Genomic DNA, 21,639 nt, shown 5'->3' on the forward strand with positions numbered 1-21,639 from the left:
TTGTGGATCTCAGAATATACGAAAGAAGTTGAACAGGCTAGTAATAGGGGTTGCAACAACATTGGCGGATAATTTTAGAAAGAGAGGGTCCAGATTGTCTAGCCCGGCTGATTTGCAGGGGTCCAGATTTTGCAGCTCTTTCAGAACATCAACTATCTCGATTTGGGTGAAGGGGAAATGGGGAGGCTTGGGCAAGTTGCTGTGGAGGGTGCAGGGCTGTTGACCGGGGTTGGGGTAGCCAGGTGGAAAGCATGGCCAGCTGTAGAAAGATGCTTATTGAAATTCTCAATTTTTGCGGATTTATCGGTGGTGACTGTGTGTCCTAGCCTCAGTACAGTGGGCAGCTGGGAGGAGGTGGTCTTGTTCTCTGTAATTTCCATGGACTTTACAGTGTCTGTTTGAAAAAGCTAGTCTTAGCTTTCCTAACTGACTGTGTATATTGGTTCCTAACTTCCCTGAAAAGTTGCATATCGCGGGGGCTATTCGATGCTAATGCAGTACGCCACAGGATGTTTTTGTGCTGGTCAAGGGCAGTCAGGTCTGGAGTGAACCAAAGGCTATATCTGTTCCTGGTTCTACATTTTTTGAATGTGGTATGCTTATTTAAGATGGTGAGGAAAGCACTTTTAAAGAATAACCAGGCATCCTCTACTGACAGAATGAGATCAATATCCTTCCAGGATACCCGGGCCAGGTCAATTAGAAAGGCCTGTTCACTGAAGTGTTTTAGGGAGCGTTTGACAGAGATGAGGGGTGGTCGTTTGGCCACAGACCCATCACACACGCAGGCAATGAGGCAGTGATCGCTGAGATCCTGGTTGAAGACAGCAGAGGTGTATTTGGGGGCAGGTTGGTTTGGCTGATATCTAGGAGGGTGCTCGTGGTTACGGATTTGGGGTTGTACCTGGTAGGTTCATTGATAATTTGTGTGAGATTGAGGGCATCAATCTTAGATTGCAGGATGGCTGGGGTTTTAAGCATGTCGCAGTTTAGGTCACCTAACAGCACGAACTCTGAAGATAGATGGGGGGCAATCAATTCACATATGGTGTCCAGGACACAGCTGGGGGCAGAAGGTGGTCTATAGCAAGCGGCAATGGTGAGAGACTTGTTTCTGGAAAGGTGGACTTGTAAAAGTAGAAGCTTAAATTGTTTGGGCACAGACCTGGATAGTAAGACACAACTCTGTATGCTGTAGCATTAAGAATTTCCTTCACTGGAACAAAAACTGCCCGAGGCCATTATTCCTCCTCCACCAAACTTTACAGTTGGCACTATGCATTTAGGCAGGTAGGGTTCTCTTGGCATCTGCCAAACCCAGATTCAGCCGCCGGACAACCAGATGGTTAAGTGTCATTCATTCCGCCAGAGAATGTGTTTTCACTGCTCCAGAGTCCAATGGAGGCGAGCTTTACAGAACTCCAGCCGACGCTTGGCATTGTGCATGGTGATATTGGGCTTGTGTGCGGTTGCTCGGCAATAGAAACCCATTTCATGAAGCTCCTGACGAACAGTTTTTGAGCTGATGTTGCTTTCAGGCAGTTTGGAACCCATTCTGTGAGCTTGTGTGGCCTACAACTTCGATGCCTGAACACTGTTGCTGGTATTTTGGCCCATTCCTCCATGCAGATCTCTTCTAGAGCAGTGATGTTTTGGGGATGTTGCTGGGCAACACAGACTTTCAACTCCCTCCAAAGATTTTCTATGGGGTTGAGATCTGGAGACTGGCTAGGCCACTCCAGGACCTTGAAATGCTTCTTACGAAGCCACTCCTTCGTTGCCCGGGCGGTGTGTTTGGGATCATTGTCATGCTGAGAGTCCCAGCCACGTTTCATCTTCAATGCCCTTGCTGATGGAAGGAGGTTTTCACTCAAAATCTCACGATACATGGCCCCATTCATTCTTTCCTTTACACGGATCAGTCGTCCTGGTCCCTTTGCAGAAAAACAGCCCCAAAGCATGATGTTTCCACCCCCATGCTTCACAATAGGTATGGTTTTCTTTGGATGCAACTCAGCATTCTTTGTCCTCCAAACACGACGAGTTGAGTTTTTAGTTATATATTGGTTTCATCTGACCATATGACATTCTCCCAATCTTCTTCTGGATCATCCAAATGCTCTCTAGCAAACTTCAGACGGGCCTGGACATGTACTGGCTTAAGCAGGGGGACATGTCTAGCACTGCAGGATTTGAGTCCCTGGCGGCGTAGTGTGTTACTGATGGTAGGATTTGTTACTTTGGTCCCAGCTCTCTGCAGGTCATTCACTAGGTCCCCCCGTGTGGTTCTGAGATTTTTGCTCACCGTTCTTGTGATCATTTTCACCCCACGGGGTGAGTTCTTGCGTGGAGCCCCAGATCGAGGGAGATTATCAGTGGTCTTGTATGTCTTCCATTTCCTAATAATTGCTCCCACGGTTGATTTCTTCAAACCAATCTGCTTACCTATTGCAGATTCAGTCTTCCCAGCCTGGTGCAGGTCTACAATTTTGTTTCTGGTGTCCTTTGACAGCTCTTTGGTCTTGGCCATAGTGGAGTTTGGAGTGTGACTGTTTGAGGTTGTGGACAAGTGTCCTTTATACTGATAAGTTCAAACAGGTACCATTAATACAGGTAACGAGTGGAGGACAGAGGAGCCTCTTAAAGAAGAAGTTACAGGTCTGTTAGAGCCAGAAATCTTGCTTGTTTGTAGGTGACCAAATACTTATTTTCCACCATAATTTGCAAATAAATTCATAAAAAATCCTACAATGTGATTTTCTGGATTTTTCTCTCTCTCATTTTGTCTATCATAGTTGAAGTGTACCTATGATGAAAATTACAGGCCTCTCTCATCTTTTTAAGTGGGAAAACTTGCACAATTGGTGGCTGACTAAATATGTTTTTGCCCCACTGTATGTCTGCCAGCTGTTCTGTGCATGCTATGAGAATGTGCCCTGGAATACCTTTGGGCCCTGCGGCCTTGCAGGTGTTGACCTGACTAAAGACCTTTCTCACTTCTGCCCTGGCGAGCGAGATCACCCAATCCTCTGGGTCGGTGACGGTTTCACACCCGGCACGATGTAGTTGTTGTCAAAGCGTGCATAAAATACATGAGTTTGTCTGGTAGAGAGGCATCGTTGGGCAGACTGTAGCCCCTGCCAAATGCGGCGGGCGTCAGAGCCTGTGTAGTATGATTTCACCTTATTCCAATATTGTCCTTTTGCTCATTTGATGTCTCTGAGGAGGAGACTTCTTGTACTTATTCCTGTCCTCGGCCGTAGCCTCAGGGTTGTCAGCGTTAGCTCTGTGTGCAGTAGCCCTGTCCTTTAGTTTAGCACCAACCTCTGTGATAATCCAGGGTTTTTGATTGGGGAAGCAGTGAAGCCCCACCGTGGGGACAACGTCTTCTAAAATATGTCATTATGAGAATATTTGAAAATAGGACACTGCTCCTTAAAGACAAATGTTCCAAAAGAGATCTTGACAATTTATTTAAGTAGGTAAGTTAGTTAAGAACAAATTCTTATTTACAATGACGGCCTACACCGGGCCAAACCCAGACGAGGCTGGGCCAATTGTGCGCCTCCTGGGACTCCCGGATGCGATTCAGCCTGGATTCGAACCAGGTACTGAAGTGACGCCTCTTGAACTGAGATGCAATGTCTTAGACCACTGCGCCACTCCGGAGCTACGGCAGGCTAGCCAAGAACAATGCTAAGTGTCTTTTTGTAGCTTTCATTTGAGGACAATCAACAGCAGCCAGCACATTGCTGTTCACTATTGAAGGTTAACTTTAATAAATACATTTCCCTAAAATAAATCAGCTCAACGAGTAGATTGATGGGGGCTTATTTTTGCTCTGGAAGGCTTGCGTGTGTTGTGAAGGCATCACCTCATATACTGCTCGAGTTTTCCATAAATTGGGACTTGTGGGAGTGTGGTGGTGCTTGAATGAACGGCCAATCATATTACTCAAATACAAATAGCATGACATTTACAAGTGTAGTCTTCAATGGTAGACCGAGACAGAGCAGGTAAATGTTGAACTGGAATGTCAAAATGCTCAGGCCAGTGAATGACGAGATCCACTGGCTGGACACAACGTGATTGTTGGACTCTACACACATTTTTTTTTTATGAATGTGTCAGAAAAACAATAGGCTAAGTGAATTTATTTTCGATTCATCATTACCAGATTATATAGGACGTGCAAATTCATATTCTCTCCCTCCGTGTAAAGAAATTAGACTGCAACCACAGCCCACACAACACACACACCGGGTACAAACAGGCGGAACAGAAAGCAGAATGTTTCCCTGTCATCGCTCACTTTGTGATTGACAGGTGCCTGTGCTATCAATAGATCTCTAGAAGATGCATATCGTTCATTCTAGTGGGAGAGAGCTCGGCAGACTTCTCTGACTAGCGAATTGAAAAGTAGCCTACTTAATTTAAGTGGGAAAAGTACCCTGCTGAAAATGAGCAATTGGCTGTATAGCCGACAGCCGGCGCTTGTGGAAAACTCTGCTGTCTATCATTATAGTCATGATAAGCCTGCTGTTAGGTCTTAGTGGATGAGGAGGATCTGGACAGCTCATTTTAATAACTTTAATTAACATTATATTGGGTGGAAGGAATACAGAATACAGCTTGATAACACAATCAATCTTGCCTTGTGCTATGCCACAACTCACTTAGCATAACATGGCACCAAACAGCCTAGGCCTGATAGGGAATTTGGGAGCACTGAATGTACAGTGGCGTGTGAAAGTATTCATTTTTCCTATAAAGTTGCCTTACAACCTGGAATTAAAATAGATTTTTGGGGGGTTTGTATCATTTGATTTACACATGCCTACCACTTTATTATTGTGAAATAAACAAGAAATGAGACAAAAAAATCAGAAAACTTGAGCGTTCATAACTACTCACCCCCCCAAAGTCAATACTTTGTAGAGCCACCTTTTGCAGCAATTACAGCTGCAAGTCTCTTGGGGTATGTCTCTATAAGCTTGGCAAATCTAGCCACTGGGATTTTTGTCCATTCTTCAAGGCAAAACTGCTCCAGCTAATTCAAGTTGGATGGGTTCCGCTGGTGTACAGAAAACTTTAAGTCATACCACAGATTCTCAATTGGATTGAGGTCTGGGCTTTGACTAGGCCATTCCAAGACATTTAAATGTTTCCCCTTAAACCACCCGAGTGCTGCTTTGGCAGTATGCTTAGGGTCATTGTCCTGCTGGAAGGTGAACCTCCATCCCAGTCACAAATCTCTGGAAGACTGAAACAGGTTTCCCACAAGAATTTCCCTGTATTTAGCATCATACATCATATTCCTTCAATTCTGACCAGTTTCCCAGTCCATGCCAATGAAAAACATTCCCACAGCATGATGCTGCCACTACTGTGGGGATGGTGAGAGGTGTTGGGTTTGTATGTATCCCTGCCAAAAGTCAGGTGACCTAAGCGCTTCTAAATATGGAGTTGCAGGTTTGCCATATCTGTCATGTTTGCACAAATCTTTCCTATGTGAAAATCTTTATGGCAGTCACTTTACTTAAGGCCCTTGGAAATTACTTGCAAATCAAAAGGTGTTTGTTTGTGGACAGTGAATTCCATTTGTGGATAGTGCATATCTAAATTCTAATGCAATAAATCGATTTACAAATACAAATCAAAAGGTGTTTGTTTGTGGATAGGGAATTAACTATACATTCATGTACATACTAGAGAATTTCAACTTGTCAGCTCGGGGAATCCAATCTTGCAACCTTACAGTTAACTAGTCCAACGCAATAACGACCTGCCTCTCTCTCGTTGCACTCCACAAGGAGACTGACTGCCTGTTATGCAAATGCAGTAAGCCAAGGTAAGTTGCGAGCTAGCATTAAACTTATCTTATAAAAAACAATCAATAATAATCACTAATTAACTACATATGGTTGATGATATTACTAGATATTATCTAGCGTGTCCTGCGTTGCATATAATCTGACTGAGCATACAAGTATCTAAGTATCTGACTGAGCGGTGGTAGGCAAAAGCAGGCATGTAAACATTAATTCAAACAGCACTTTCGTGCATTTTGCCAGCAGCTCTTCGTTGTGCGTCAAGCATTGCGCTGTTTATGACTTCAAGCCTATCAACTCCCGAGATGAGGCTGGTGTAACCGAGGTGAAATGGCTGGCTAGTTAGCGCGCGCTACTCGCTCTGAGCCTTGGGGTGGTTGTTTCCCTTGCTCTGCATGGGTAACGCTGCTTCGATGTGGTGGCTGTTGTCGTTGTGTTGCTGGTTCGAGCCCAGGGAGGAGCGAGGAGAGGGACGGAAGCTATACTGTTACTCTGGCAATACTAAAAAGTGACTATAAGAACATCCAATAGTCAACGGTTAATTAAATACAAATGGTATAGAGGGAAATAGTCCTAGAATTTCTATAATAACTACAACCTAAAACTTCTTACCTGGGAATATTGAAGACTCATGTTAAAAGGAACCTCCAGCTTTCATATGTTCTCATATTCTGAGCAAGGAACTGAAACGTTAGCTTTCTTACATGGCACATATTTTACATGGAACATATTGCACTTTTACTTTCTTCTCCAACACTTTGTTTTTGCATTATTTAAACAAAATTGAACACGTTTCATTATTTACTTGAGGCTAAATTGATTTTATTGATGTATTATATTAAGTTAAAATAAGTGTTCATTCAGTATTGTTGTAATTGTCATTATTACAAATACATAAAAAAAAAAAAAAAAATTAATCGGTATAGGCTTTTTTGGTCCTCCAATAATCGGTATCGGCGTTGAAAAATCATAATCGGTTGACCTCTAGTACATACTACCGCAATTGGGCCGACCAACCAGTGTTCCCGCACCGGGCTATCTAACCGGGCTATCTGCATTGTGTCCCACCCACCACCCGTCAACCCCTCTTTTACGCTACTGCTACTCTCTGTTCATCATATATGCATAGTCACTTTAACCATATCTATAAGTACATACTACCTCAATCAGCCTGACTAACCGGTGCCTGTATGCAGCCTCTACTGTTATATCCTCGTTACTGTTATTTTTCACTGTCTTTTTACTGTTGTTTTATTTCTTTACTTCCCTATTGTTCACCTAATACCTGTTTTGCACTTAGAGCCTGTAAGTCAGCATTTCACTGTAAGGTGTTGTATTAGGCAAACGTGACAAATAAACTCTGATTTGATTTGGAATTGCATTTGTGGATAGTGATTTACATTTGTGGATAGAGATTTACATTTGTGGATAGTGATTTACATTTGTGGATTGGTGATTTACATTTGTGGATTGGTGATTTACATTTGTGGATAGTGATTTACATTTGTGGATAGTGATTTACATTTGTGGAGTGGTGATTTACATTTGTGGATTGGTGATGTACATTTGTGGAGTGGTGATGTACATTTGTGGAGTGGTGATGTACATTTGTGGATTGGTGATGTACATTTGTGGAGTGGTGATTTACATTTGTGGAGTGGTGATTTACAATTGTGGATTGGTGATGTACATTTGTGGAGTGGTGATGTACATTTGTGGATTGGTGAATTACATTTGTGGATTGGTACTTATTTGTACAGATCATGATACACAAATACAAAATGCATGTTGTGTTCACACATTTGGCACGATATTGATCCCATACAGTTTCTCTCTACATGTGTGAAACTGGAAGGGGCAGTGAGTGGAGTAGAGGATGTAGGGGCCAGATCGAGGACGCCTGACTTCAGAGCTAAAGCATCAAGTATAGTTTAGGGATATAACCCTTGGTGTTCAGCCTCTGGCCTCGAGGGAGACCACTCCACTCCAATCAATAGAGAGATGAAAGGCTGATAGATAGTGCCCTAGAAGTTCTTTACCATCACACAGGACTAATCACCAGCCTCTCATCACACAGGACTAATCACCAGCCTCCCATCACACAGGCCTAATCACCAGTCTCCCGTCACACAGGCCTAATCACCAGCCTCCCATCACACAGGCCTAATCACCAGTCTCCCGTCACACAGGCCTAATCACCAGCCTCTCATCACACAGGACTAATCACCAGCCTCCCATCACACAGGACTAATCACCAGTCTCCCGTCACACAGGACTAATCACCAGCCTCCCATCACACAGGCCTAATCACCAGTCTCCCGTCACACAGGCCTAATAACCAGCCTCCCATCACACAGGACTAATCACCAGTCTCCCATCACACAGGCCTAATCACCAGCCTCTCATCACACAGGACTAATCACCAGCCTCCCATCACACAGGACTAATCACCAGTCTCCCGTCACACAGGACTAATCACCAGTCTCCCGTCACACAGGACTAATCACCAGCCTCCCGTCACACAGGCCTAATCACCAGTCTCCCGTCACACAGGCCTAATCACCAGTCTCCCGTCACACAGGCCTAATCACCAGTCTCCCATCACACAGGACTAATAACCAGCCTCCCATCACACAGGCCTAATCACCAGTCTCCCGTCACACAGGACTAATCACCAGCCTCCCATCACACAGGCCTAATAACCAGTCTCCCATCACACAGGCCTAATCACCAGTCTCCCGTCACACAGGACTAATCACCAGTCTCCCGTCACACAGGACTAATCACCAGCCTCCCATCACAGCCAGCAGCTCACACAGCAGCATCATAAGAAAACAACACCACTGCTGCTTAGGACAGGAGCCCCCACACATACAAATAGGATTTCAAAGTTGTTCGCTCCCTTTCCTGTCTGTGTTTCTGTGAACGCGAGAGTGTGTGGTAAAGAAAGGAGCAGGGGCGTTTTAAACAGCCACGAATGTCGAAGCACAGACCCGTCAATGTCTTACTGCCTGGATATCCGTAGGGCTGGGCAATATGTAGAATTCATTCAATTAATTACAATTCATGTTTTTATGAGCATTTATATCCGCTTCTTATATTGTCTTTTTGGTGTTGCTCCTTCTGTGCTGTGCACGTTCCCATTTACACCAGAGATCTGTATATAATGACGAGATGCTCCGCCCTAACAATGGGAATTGTCCCAAAGGCAGGCCACAATCTTAGTTTCAAAATAAGCGCATATGGCTTATTTTGGACAGATTTTGGCGAGAGTGAAACATCTCGCTTCGCCTCTTTCTCCCAAGCCCCTCCCCTACCAATCACAACAACAAAGATGAGAGATCACTTCTTCCTCTCTGACAAACGGTTTCAACTCGCTATTTGCATTTGAGGTTTGGTCCAACAGAAGTCATATGGACACCACAACACATGGAGACATTCTTTACTGTAATAGAGAAGTTAACCTTTCCAACCGTTTCAACTCCTCACATTTTGAGCAGAGCAGACACTACTAAAATGAATGAACATTCATTCTGGAAAATGAATGCTCAGTTTGTCGCACTCACAATATGATACCACATATGGCTACCAGCATTTTAGTCAAATAAAGATTGCTATACTAGCTGTTTAGTGTGTGTTTTATAAACCTGCAAGAACCATATAACAAGTACATAAGGAATTGTCAACTCATTCTGAGAAATAAGGTAGACCACTACATTTCAACATCTGAACAAAGTGGACAGGCTATCATGACGTTGGAGACAGACAGAAGGGTCTATTCATAACAATTCAACTGTTCTGCCTTGTTAGCAGAATTCAGAGATAGTGAAATTACACCTAGATCTAAATGAACTACACTTGAAATATAAATATTAGCTGGCTACTCACTAGCACGTGGGCTTGTGCTTGAGAGATGGTTTATGAGACCCGTGTTCATTTTCTATAATGCCTGCTACATATACATTATGCATGGTTCTGGTTAAATCTGTAACAAAAAGCACATTTTTATAGATGAACCTGAAAGCCAGATCAGTGATTAAAAAAAGCTATTTTGATCATGATTAAAATCATGTAATTATTAGAGGGTCTTATGGTTGTGGAAGGAATATATTCAGCATTGGTGTAATTACACAAACTCTGAATTCATTACATTATTGCTGACTGTTTTAAATGCAGTGGATTTGACCTTTAACTGTATAACAAAGCTTATTTAGAGAAAACATATTTATTTAAATCAAGATATATATTGTGAATCCCCCAGAAGTTTGGAGAAAAAAAATAGTTTTAGGCCATATTGCCCAGCCCTAGTTATCCGTCATCATCAGCACTGCTCCCCTCCCTCCACCACAGATTCCTGATCTGTCTGCCTGTGTCTTGTCAGGTCTAGTCTAGACAGAGGGTGGACATCCAGGTTAGGTCCCATAGTAATACACTGCAGCTCATTCACCTGCTACAACACTCTACCTCAGGCAGCCAAGCCCCACAAGCCTGAGTGGATATGCACTGCCCCTCCTAGGGTCTGTAGAGCAGGGTCACTCCGTTCAGGGTCACTCCTTTCATGCTAGAGACGTAGCCTGCATAGCTACAAGTACAGTGCCTTGCGAAAGTATTCGGCCCCCTTGAACTTTGCGACCTTTTGCCACATTTCAGGCTTCAAACATAAAGATATAAAACTGTATTTTTTTTGTGAAGAATCAACAACAAGTGGGACACAATCATGAAGTGGAACAACATTTATTGGATATTTCAAACTTTTGCACGCCCCAATTTTTCAGTTTTTGATTTGTTAAAAAAGTTTGAAATATCCAATAAATGTCGTTCCACTTCATGATTGTGTCCCACTTGTTGTTGATTCTTCACAAAAAAATAGTTTTATATCTTTATGTTTGAAGCCTGAAATGTGGCGAAAAGTCGCAAAGTTCAAGGGGGTCGAAAACTTTCGCAAGGAACTGTACGTATGTGAGAAATAGGCTCTGTTGCCCATGGAAACTATTGAGAAGAGAAGCCTTGCTAAGGTATAATAACAGAGAGAGGAGGAATATAGGCCAGGGGCGTGCTCAATAGAGAATATTTCTTAAAAGGGAGTGAAATAGGGAGGTTCTAACTAGAGGTCGACCGATTAATCAGCCTGGCCGATTAATTAGGGCCGATTTTAAGTTCATAACAATCGGTAATCAGCCTTTTTGGACGCTGATTATGGCTGATTACATTGCAATCCATGAGGAAACTGCGTGGCAGGTTGACCACCTGTTACGCGAGTGCAGCATCAAAAGGACCTTGTGGCTGCAATGAGCCAAGGTTAGATGCTAGCTAGCATTAAACTTATCTTATAGAAAACAATCAATCTTAACATAATCTCTAGTTAACTACACATGGTTGATGATATTACAAGGTTAATTAGCTTGTCCTGCGTTGCAAATAATTAATGCGGTGCCTGTTAACCTTTTGTGACTAGGGGGCAGTATTTTCATTTTTGGAGAAAAAAAAACGTTCCCGTAATAAACGGGATATTTTGTCAGGACAAGATGCTAGAATAGGCATATAATTGACAACTTAGGATAGAATACACTAAAGTTTCAAAAACTGTAAAAATATTGTCTGTGGGTATAATAGAACTGATGTTGCAGGCGAAAGCCTGAGAAAAATCCAATCCGGAAGTGCCTCATGTTTTGAAAGCGCTGCGTTCCAATGCGTCCCTATTGAGCAGTGAATGGGCTATCAACCAGATTACTCTTTCTCCGTATTCCCGAAGGTGTCTACAGCATTGTGACGTAGTTATACGCATTTATGTTGAAGAATACCCGTGGGCGGCTACATTGCGCAAGTGGTCACCTGATGCTCCCAGAGAGATTCTCGCGTAAAATACAGAGGTTGCCATTACTCCAATCGGTCCTACTGAAAAACGAATTGTCCCGATGGATATATTATTGAATAGATATTTGAAAAACACCTTGAGGATTGATTATAAACAACGTTTGCCATGTTTCTGTCGATATTATGGAGCTAATTTGGAATATTTTTCGCCGTTTTCGTGACTGCAATTTCCGGGCGATTCCTCAGCCAAACGTGAAGAACAAACGGAGCTATTTCGCCTACAAAAATGTTCTTTTTGGAAAAAAGGAACATTTGCTATCTAACTGGGAGTCTCGTGAGTCAAAACATCCGAAGCTCATCAAAGGTAAACGATTTAATTTGATTGCTTTTCTGATTTCCGTGACCAAGTTACATGCTGCTAGCTGGACAAAATGCTATGCTAGGCTATCGATAAACTTACACAAATGCTTGTCTAGCTTTGGCTGTAAAGCATATTTTGGAAAATCTGAGATGACACGGTGATTAACAAAAGGCTAAGCTGTGTCTCAATATATTTCACTTGTGATTTTCATGAATAAGAATATTTTCTAGCAATATTTATGTCCGTTGCTTTATGCATTGAAGGTTGAAGGTTGTGCAATGTAACAGCAATATTTAGACTTAGGGTTGCCACCCGTTAGATAAAATTTGGAACGGTTCCGTATTTCACTGAAAGAATAAACGTTTTGTTTTCGAAATGATAGTTTCCAGAAATGAACCATATTAATGATTTAAGGCTCATATTTCTGTGCGTTTATTATAGTTAAGTCTATGATTTGATATTTGACAGAGCAGTCTGACTGAGTGGTGGTAGGCAGCAGCAGGCTCGTAAGCATTCATCCAAAAAGCACTTTACTGCGTTAGCGAGCAGCTCTTAGCAATGCTTGACCCAAAAGCGCTGTTTATGACTTCAAGCCTATCAACTCCTGAGATTAGGCTGGCAATACTAAAGTGTCTATAAGAGAATCCAATAGTCAAAGATATATGAAATACAAATGGTATAGAAATAGTTGACGCGTCATAATTCCTATAATAACTACAAACTAAAACTTCTTAACTGGGAATATTGAAGAACTGGGAATATTGAACCACCAGCTTTAATATGTTCTCATGTTCTGATTAAGGAACTTAAACGTTAGCTTTCTTACATGGCACATATTGCACTTTTACTTTCTTCTTCAACAATGTGTTTTTGCATTATTTAAACCAAATTGAACATGTTAATTATATATTTGAGACTAAATAGATTTTGTTTATGTATTATATTAAGTTCAAATAAAAGGGTTCATTGTTTATTCAGTATTGATGTAATTCTCATTATTACAAATATATATCAAAATCGTCAGATTAATTGGTATGGGCTTTATTTGGTCCTCCAATAATAGGTATAGAAAAATCATAATCGGTCGACCTCTATTTCTAACCTGTACTTCTAATTAACAGCACAGATTTTTGTTTTGCATTGCAAAACATTTTGCCACAGTGTGGTGTACTGTACCCTACTGAACACGAACCAGTAGGCAGGTGTTCTGTTCACCCAGGTCATGCTATGAAACAAGGACAGAGAGCAACAAGAAACTCCATCTCCTTAGGAGAACCAATAGAAGAATAGGCTACAAAGTGCTGCTTTTTCACAGCAAAATAATTACAAAGACAATGCTTTCATGGCTTTAATCTTGTGATAATGGAAGCCCATCTGGTTATTGAAGCCTTTAGAAACCAAGCCCCTGATAATGAATGGCTGTCAGTCTGATGTGAGCCATGGCAGAGAATAAGAGAGAGAGCAGACAGAGCAATGCTTCCCTCTGGTCTTCATCCAGACCAAACTGCCTTCATCTACACACAACAAGGGACTTATAACTTAATCAGTGATACTGCTGCTCGACCGTGGATGCTCAGAAAACCACACCTCTCTCCTTTCATACCACCTCTCAACAATCCTAAAGTAATAATCCAAGCCATGCGACAAACAAATCCCTCACGCTCTAGTGAGTCCACCTGCCAAACCGCTCTTAAGGGGGATACAGGAAAACAAACACATGGCTAACCTTGGTAACCATAATACACAGTTTGCCTCTGTGAGTAGACACAAATAACCCAGTCAGACAAAAGAGAGACTTACCAGGCTGCTGGTCTGATGTAGCCTGCTGTGGCTGCCTATCCTCAAGGGCGTTCTCACAGACAGTGTTGGTGGCTTGGACAGGCTCTGGTTCTGCATTTGTGGGCATTGGAACGGGTTGTAATTGCGTTTCTGGGTCGTTGTGCATTGGAGAAGGAGACCACAGTTGCTTAGCGCCAGGTTCTAGATCCGTGTGCGTTGGAACAACCACTTCTGATTCTGTGTGCATCTGAATAGCAGCCTGTGGGCTCAGCTCTAGACCTCCTGTGTCCATCTCCTCCACCTCCTCCTCTGCCTGCAGTGGGGCCTGTTGTGGTGGTGATCCAGTAGGCCTGCAGCTTGAACACACATAGCCCTGGCTGGGCTGGATGTCTGCTTGGCCTGACGACTGGCGCTCGCACTCCAGGTGGAGCCATCTAGAAGCAGAGGACAGATGAAGATGTAGGACTCCACCACACATCAATGGAAAAAGACGATGCTAAAACAACTTCATGAGGAGTGAGGAGATTTAAAACAGAATGAACAATGGACGTGCTCTTTGTGTGTCTACCTTTTACAGCTGTGGCAGGAGAGCAGGTCTTTTTGGTGCTCAGGGTCCAGAATACAGGCACATAGTGGACAGGTAAGGGCGGGGTCCTGATGTTGGACACAGCTATCACACAGCAGGCTTGTGTGGTGCCACTGACCACTCGTCCTCGTACCACACTGGATACACACTCTGCAGTTCTGGAGTAGGAAAGAGATAGAAACTGAAACTAGAGCAATGATTCTTAATCATATGGTTTTCATTCATCTCCAAGACATTCAGATGAGGCTTCAGTCAGAACTAAAGTGCCTGGGCGTGAAGCAGCAGCCTCAAGAGTGGGGGAGAGAGGAGCGATGGAGAGGGTTGGCTGCTGCTTGTGTTGTGTGGACTGTGTTCCTGCCGTGCTGCTGACTCAGAGAGAGAGAGAGAGAGAGAGAGAAACTGAGTGAGTGTGAGGATGTTCCACCACCTGGCAGGTGCCTGGTCCCCACCCGCCACCACCGCTGCAGCGGATAGGATGTTAACCCACCACAACAGCAGCTGATTGGCAGCCGAGACAGGCACTGTGCGCCACCTACCCCAACAGAGGAAGAGGGTAGAGGCCACAGGCAGGGGATGACGACACATGCGGTTTGATTCTCCCACCCACCAGTACACACCCACACCCACTAATACACACACCCACACCAGTACATACACACACACCAGTACATACACACACACCAGTACACGCACACGCACGCACACACACCCACCCACCAGTACACACACCCACACAAACCAGTACACGCACACCAGTACACACACGCACCCACCAGTCCACACACACACACACACCAGTACACACACACACACACACACACACCAGTACACACACACACACACCAGTACACACACACGCATACACCCACCAGTCCACACACACGCATACACCCACCAGTCCACACACACGCATACACCCACCAGTCCACACACACGCACACACCCACCAGTACACACACACACACACCCACCAGTTCACACACACCCACGAGTTCACACACACCCACGAGTTCACACACACCCACCAGTTCACACACACCCACCAGTACACACACACACACCCACCAGTACACACACACGCACGCACCCACCAGTCCACACACACGCACACACCCACCAGTACACACACACCCACCAGTTCACACACACCCACCAGTTCACACACACCCACCAGTTCACACACACCCACCAGTTCACACACACCCACCAGTTCACACACACGGGCTGCCGCAGTATCTGAAATGCTACAGGGTCTGAGGCTAAAATGTACCCTTTAAAAGGGCTGCATGTGTGAGTCATTTCCTTACCACAAGAAGCACAGATACAACCACCAAAAAGGTCATACTCTCAACACGGGTAGCCTAGACGACAGCTGAATGTCTCAATGGGAACTGTGGGAGTTTTAAACCAACGTTCTTACAAATTGACACAGAAATTGAAGACAAACCTTTAGTCCACTTCACATACCATAGAAGAACAAACATCTCTATATGATGTAGTCATACCATAGACCTACAACACAGCACACACAACACAGCTTCCGTTACATCTCCCACCTGACACCTCCATCCGTTGGTAGGGATGTCGTCTATGGCCGGCTGCAGGCAGAAGGTGTGGTAGCCTTTGTCACACATGTCACACACCAACATCTTATCGTCCTCACCCGGGTTCCTACGCACAGGGAAAAGGAGAGGAGGTATTTATTTATTTTTTAATTTTACCTTTATTTAACCAGGCAAGTCAGTTAAGAACAAATTCTTATTTTCAATGACGGCCTGGGAACAGTGGGTTAACTGCCTGTTCAGGGGCAGAACGACAGATTTGTACCTTGTCAGCTTGGGGTTTTGAACTCGCAACCTTCCGGTTACTAGTCCAATGCTCTAACCACTAGGCTACCCTGCCGCCCCATGTATGAATGACATGTATTCTTTGACATAACAGATGGACAGCATCAACATGGCTTTTCTTGGCTCTGTAGTCTATAGGCTCCTATTGTGTTAAAAAAGGTTGTGCCATTATCTACAAGAATAATGTATATTGAGAAATCACATGGCAAAAGAGTCATTGTGTTAGCCTAATCTGCATTTCAGAGACAATGTCAATTTATCACAGACTCAGTTGCTACCAGTGACTGGTCTGGTTGAGGTCAAAGGCTAGAGAACAGTGCCACACTCACAAACCAGAGGTAGCACAAACCAAATCGGCAACACACACATGACGGCAACACACACAACTCAATACAGGGTCAGGTATGTAGGTGGACGGATGGGGCAGTGGAAAGCTGACTCACTTGCAAGTCTGGCAGACCTTGCACTCGGGGCACTGCCAGCCGGCCCTCCTCAGCGGAGTCACAGCCATGTCCAGGCAGGACCCGTGGTAGTGCTGCCCACAGCTGGTACAGAAGAGCTGGTCAGGGAGCTCCCCGGGGCTGTCACAAAGTGCACAGATAGAGTCGTCTGGAACTAGAGGGAGGGGGAGAGCAGGAGAGGGATGAGAGAGCAGGAGAGGGGTGAGAGAGAGCAGGAGAGGGGTGAGAGAGCAGGAGAGGGGGGAGAGAGCAGGAGAGGGGGAGAGAGCAGGAGAGGGGTGACAGAGCAGGAGAGGGGTGACAGAGCAGGAGAGGGGTGACAGAGCAGGAGAGGGGTGACAGAGCAGGAGAGGGGTGACAGAGCAGGAGAGGGGTGACAGAGCAGGAGAGGGGTGACAGAGCAGGAGAGGGGTGAGAGAGCAGGAGAGGGGGTGAGAGAGCAGGAGAGGGGTGAGAGAGCAGGAGAGGGGTGAGAGAGCAGGAGAGGGGTGAGAGAGCAGGAGAGGGGTGACAGAGCAGGAGAGGGGTGACAGAGCAGGAGAGGGGTGAGAGAGCAGGAGAGGGGTGAGAGAGCAGGAGAGGGGTGACAGAGCAGGAGAGGGGTGACAGAGCAGGAGAGGGGTGAGAGAGCAGGAGAGGGGTGAGAGAGCAGGAGAGGGGTGAGAGAGCAGGAGAGGGGTGACAGAGCAGGAGAGGGGTGACAGAGCAGGAGAGGGGTGACAGAGCAGGAGAGGGGTGACAGAGCAGGAGAGGGGTGACAGAGCAGGAGAGGGGTGACAGAGCAGGAGAGGGGTGACAGAGCAGGAGAGGGGTGACAGAGCAGGAGAGGGGTGACAGAGCAGGAGAGGGGGAGAGAGCAGGAGAGGGGGAGAGAGCAGGAGAGGGGTGACAGAGCAGGAGAGGGGTGAGAGAGCAGGAGAGGGGTGACAGAGCAGGAGAGGGGTGAGAGAGCAGGAGAGGGGTGACAGAGCAGGAGAGGGGTGAGAGAGCAGGAGAGGGGTGACAGAGCAGGAGAGGGGGGAGAGCGGGAGATCAGTGAGAGTGGGAGAGGACACATTTCAGATGGAATGTTTTTGGTTAAAGAATGGAGATTGTGAGTAGCTAATGTCTGGGCCCAGAGTTTATCCTGGTCCAGAAAAACTCTGGGTCCTACTTATGACAGCATTACTTTAAATGTTTCAACTGAAGATGTATATCTAATGCTGCTGGACTCACATCTGCTGATGGCCAGTTCTATGTGATCTGAACAGAGGAGGGAGAGACTCCTGATATCCTGAAAAGTCCCAGCCGCCCCCGCGCAGGGGTAATGGTACAGTCGAGCACATCCTTCAGCACAGCACTTGATGGAGGCTCCAAGGCGTTTACAGTATGCACAGTGCTAGAGAGAGGGGGGGACAGAGAGGAGTCAGACTAACAGTATGCACAGTGCTAGAGAGAGGGGACAGAGAGGAGTCAGACTAACAGTATGCACAGTGCTAGAGAGAGGGGGGGACAGAGAGGAGTCAGACTAACAGTATGCACAGTGCTAGAGAGAGGGGGGGACAGAGAGGAGTCAGACTAACAGTATGCACAGTGCTAGAGAGAGGGGGGACAGAGAGGAGTCAGACTAACAGTATGCACAGTGCTAGAGAGAGGGGGGGACAGAGAGGTGTCAGACTAACAGTATGCACAGTGCTAGAGAGAGGGGGGACAGAGAGGAGTCAGACTAACAGTATGCACAGTGCTAGAGAGAGGGGGGACAGAGAGGAGTCAGACTAACATGATGCACAGTGCTAGAGAGAGGGGGGGACAGAGAGGAGTCAGACTAACAGTATGCACAGTGCTAGAGAGAGGGGGGAACAGAGAGGAGTCAGACTAACAGTATGCACAGTGCTAGAGAGAGGGGGGGACAGAGAGGAGTCAGACTAACAGTTAGCACAGTGCTAGAGAGAGGGGGGACAGAGAGGAGTCAGACTAACAGTATGCACAGTGCTAGAGAGAGGGGGGAACAGAGAGGAGTCAGTCAGCCAGTCAATCAATCAATCAATCACATGCATTTATTTTACATCAGCACAAAGCGCTTTAAGTGACCTGGTCTAAACCGGGAGTCAGATTACAACTGATATAACAGGATAGTCCAGACCCTTACCATACCTACAGACACAATATGAAAACCCTACTACAATGGGAAACATAAAAGGACAAAGAGTTTTAAAGTAAACTATTTTCTGCAGCAGAAAACATTACACATGCAAGTCTATGGTTCCCCTTTCTGTACATGTTTCCATTGAAACAACCCATCCATTCTCTCAGTTCTTCTTGATCAAAAACTTAAATTCTGCTCTATTTGTCACACCATGATTAGCCCATTGATGTTCACACTTCTCTCCCAAAGTGTCATATCACATTTATTGCTCTCTACAGGCTTTCCCAGGAGTTGTTCCCCAAACACAGTCCTGCCTCCTCCCCTTCATCTGCACTAACCTGAACCAACTGACCAGGTAAACGTCTGCCTATTGATGAGCTTCCACCATATTGTTATCACTCCTCAACTCTCTTCTAACCAGAGCAGATGAAGGAAACAAGGAGGGCTGATGTTTTTATTCAGTTGAGAAGGGAGCTGCTGATTTGCTAATGGGGGTGACAAGGGGGGTGCCAGACATATGGTGTGCATCACAAATGGCACCCTATTCCCATTTAGTGCACTACTTTTGATCAGTGCCCTGGTCAAAAGTAGTGTACAATATAGGGAAAAGGGTGCCATTTGGAATGCTAAAACCCATTCAGGGGTCTGTAACCACCCATTCAGAGGTCTGCAACCACCCATTCAGAGGTCTGCAACCACCCATTCAGAGGTCTGCAACCACCCATTCAGAGGTCTGTAACCACCCATTCAGAGGTCTGCAACCACCCATTCAGAGGTCTGCAACCACCCATTCAGAGGTCTGCAACCACCCATTCAGAGGTCTGTAACCACCCATTCAGAGGTCTGCAACCACCCATTCAGAGGTCTGTAACCACCCATTCAGAGGTCTGTAACCACCCATTCAGGGGTCTGTAACCACCCATTCAGGGGTCTGTGAGCTGTGTTGGTGCTCATGCTACAGTAGACACTGTGGTAAGCCACCATGAATCTACACAGCCTTCACTGTTGAGTGGCGTGGCCTTTTCCTTTTCACAGCTGAGAGAGGAGAGAGCAGCACTGACAGAGACCATCTTTACCAGCCTTCCTGATCATCTCTCTCTCGTCTCGCTCCCCCTCTCATCTCTCTCTCTCCTTTCCCTCTCTCGCTCCACCTTCTGAACCCCCTCTCTCTCTCTCTCCTCACCATTGCGTTTTGTCTCTCCTCTCTCTAGCCCTCTCCCCCTTCTCCATTCACTCTCCATTCACTCTCCCCCTTCCCTCTCACTCAATCTCTCTCACTCCCCCTCCCCTATCTCTCACTCCCCCTCCCCTATCTCTCACTCCTCCTCCCCTATCTCTCACTCCCCCTCCCCTATCTCTCACTCCCCCTCCCCTCTCTCCCCTTTTCCCGCTCATGCCCCTCTTCTCTCTTTTCACTCTCCCACTTTGCGCTCTCTCCTTCTCTCACTCTCTCTTCTTGCTCCTCTTCCCATCCCATTCTCTTCTCTCCCTCCACTTCCTTCTTTCTCCCTAGCCCTCCCTCTCTCGCCCCATCTCTCGCCCCTTCTCTCTCTCCCCTTCTCTCTCACTCCCTCTTCACCCTTCTCTCTCGCCCCTTCTTCACCCTTCTCGCTCTCTCTTCACCCTTCTCGCTCTCTCTTCACCCTTCTCGCTCCCTCTTCACCCTTCTCTCTCGCCCCTTCTTCACCCTTCTCTCTCGCCCCTTCTTCACCCTTCTCGCCCCTTCTTCACCCTTCTCGCTCTCTCTTCACCCTTCTCGCTCTCTCTTCACCCTTCTCGCTCCCTCTTCACCCTTCTCTCTCCCTCTTCACCCTTCTCGCTCCCTCTTCACCCTTCTCGCTCCCTCTTCACCCTTCTCGCTCCCTCTTCACCCTTCTCGCTCCCTCTTCACCCTTCTCGCTCCCTCTTCACCCTTCTCGCTCCCTCTTCACCCTTCTCGCTCTCTCTTCACCCTTCTCGCTCCCTCTTCACCCTTCTCTCTCTCCCCTTCTCTCCCGCTCCCTCTTCACCCTTCTCTCTCTCCCCTTCTCGCTCCCTCTTCACCCTTCTCGCTCTCTCTTCACCCTTCTCGCTCCCTCTTCACCCTTCTCTCTCTCCCCTTCTCGCTCCCTCTTCACCCTTCTCTCTCTCCCCTTCTCGCTCCCTCTTCACCCTTCTCTCTCTTCACCCTTCTCGCTCCCTCTTCACCCTTCTCGCTCCCTCTTCACCCTTCTCGCTCCCTCTTCACCCTTCTCGCTCCCTCTTCACCCTTCTCGCCTCCCTCTTCACCCTTCTCGCTCCCTCTTCACCCTTCTCGCTCCCTCTTCACCCTTCTCGCTCTCTCTTCACCCTTCTCGCTCCCTCTTCACCCTTCTCGCTCCCTCTTCACCCTTCTCGCTCCCTCTTCACCCTTCTCGCTCTCTCTTCACCCTTCTCGCTCTCTTCACCCTTCTCGCTCCCTCTTCACCCTTCTCTCTCTCCCCTTCTCTCCCGCTCCCTCTTCACCCTTCTCTCTCTCCCCTTCTCTCTCCCTCTTCACCCTTCTCTCTCTCTCCCCTTCTCGCTCCCTCTTCACCCTTCTCTCTCTCCCCTTCTCTCTCCCTCTTCACCCTTCTCTCTCTCCCCTTCTCTCCCGCTCCCTCTTCACCCTTCTCTCTCTCCCCTTCTCTCTCCCTCTTCACCCTTCTCTCTCTCCCCTTCTCTCCCGCTCCCTCTTCACCCTTCTCTCTCTCCCTTCTCGCTCCCTCTTCACCCTTCTCGCTCCCTCTTCACCCTTCTCTCCCCCTCTCCTTGCTCCTCTCCCCACCCCCCTCTCTTCTCCCTGCACTCCCTCCTCTACTCTCCCTCCCTCCCCCT

General features: G+C 46.4%; 1 protein-coding gene across 1 annotated transcript in view; it reads right to left on the reverse strand.

Moving 5' to 3' along the window:
* Window positions 1-21,639, reverse strand: part of LOC135513245 (histone-lysine N-methyltransferase 2C-like) — a 135,286-nt gene that overhangs the window by 65,448 nt on the left and 48,199 nt on the right. Inside the window, 5 exon segments of the mRNA XM_064936091.1 lie at window positions 13,807-14,219; window positions 14,354-14,529; window positions 15,928-16,042; window positions 16,662-16,833; window positions 17,895-18,057. Of these exon segments, the coding sequence (XP_064792163.1) occupies window positions 13,807-14,219; window positions 14,354-14,529; window positions 15,928-16,042; window positions 16,662-16,833; window positions 17,895-18,057 (1,039 nt within the window).

This window comes from Oncorhynchus masou, chromosome 3 (assembly GCF_036934945.1).
Source record: "Oncorhynchus masou masou isolate Uvic2021 chromosome 3, UVic_Omas_1.1, whole genome shotgun sequence".
Taxonomy (NCBI): Eukaryota; Metazoa; Chordata; class Actinopteri; order Salmoniformes; family Salmonidae; genus Oncorhynchus; species Oncorhynchus masou.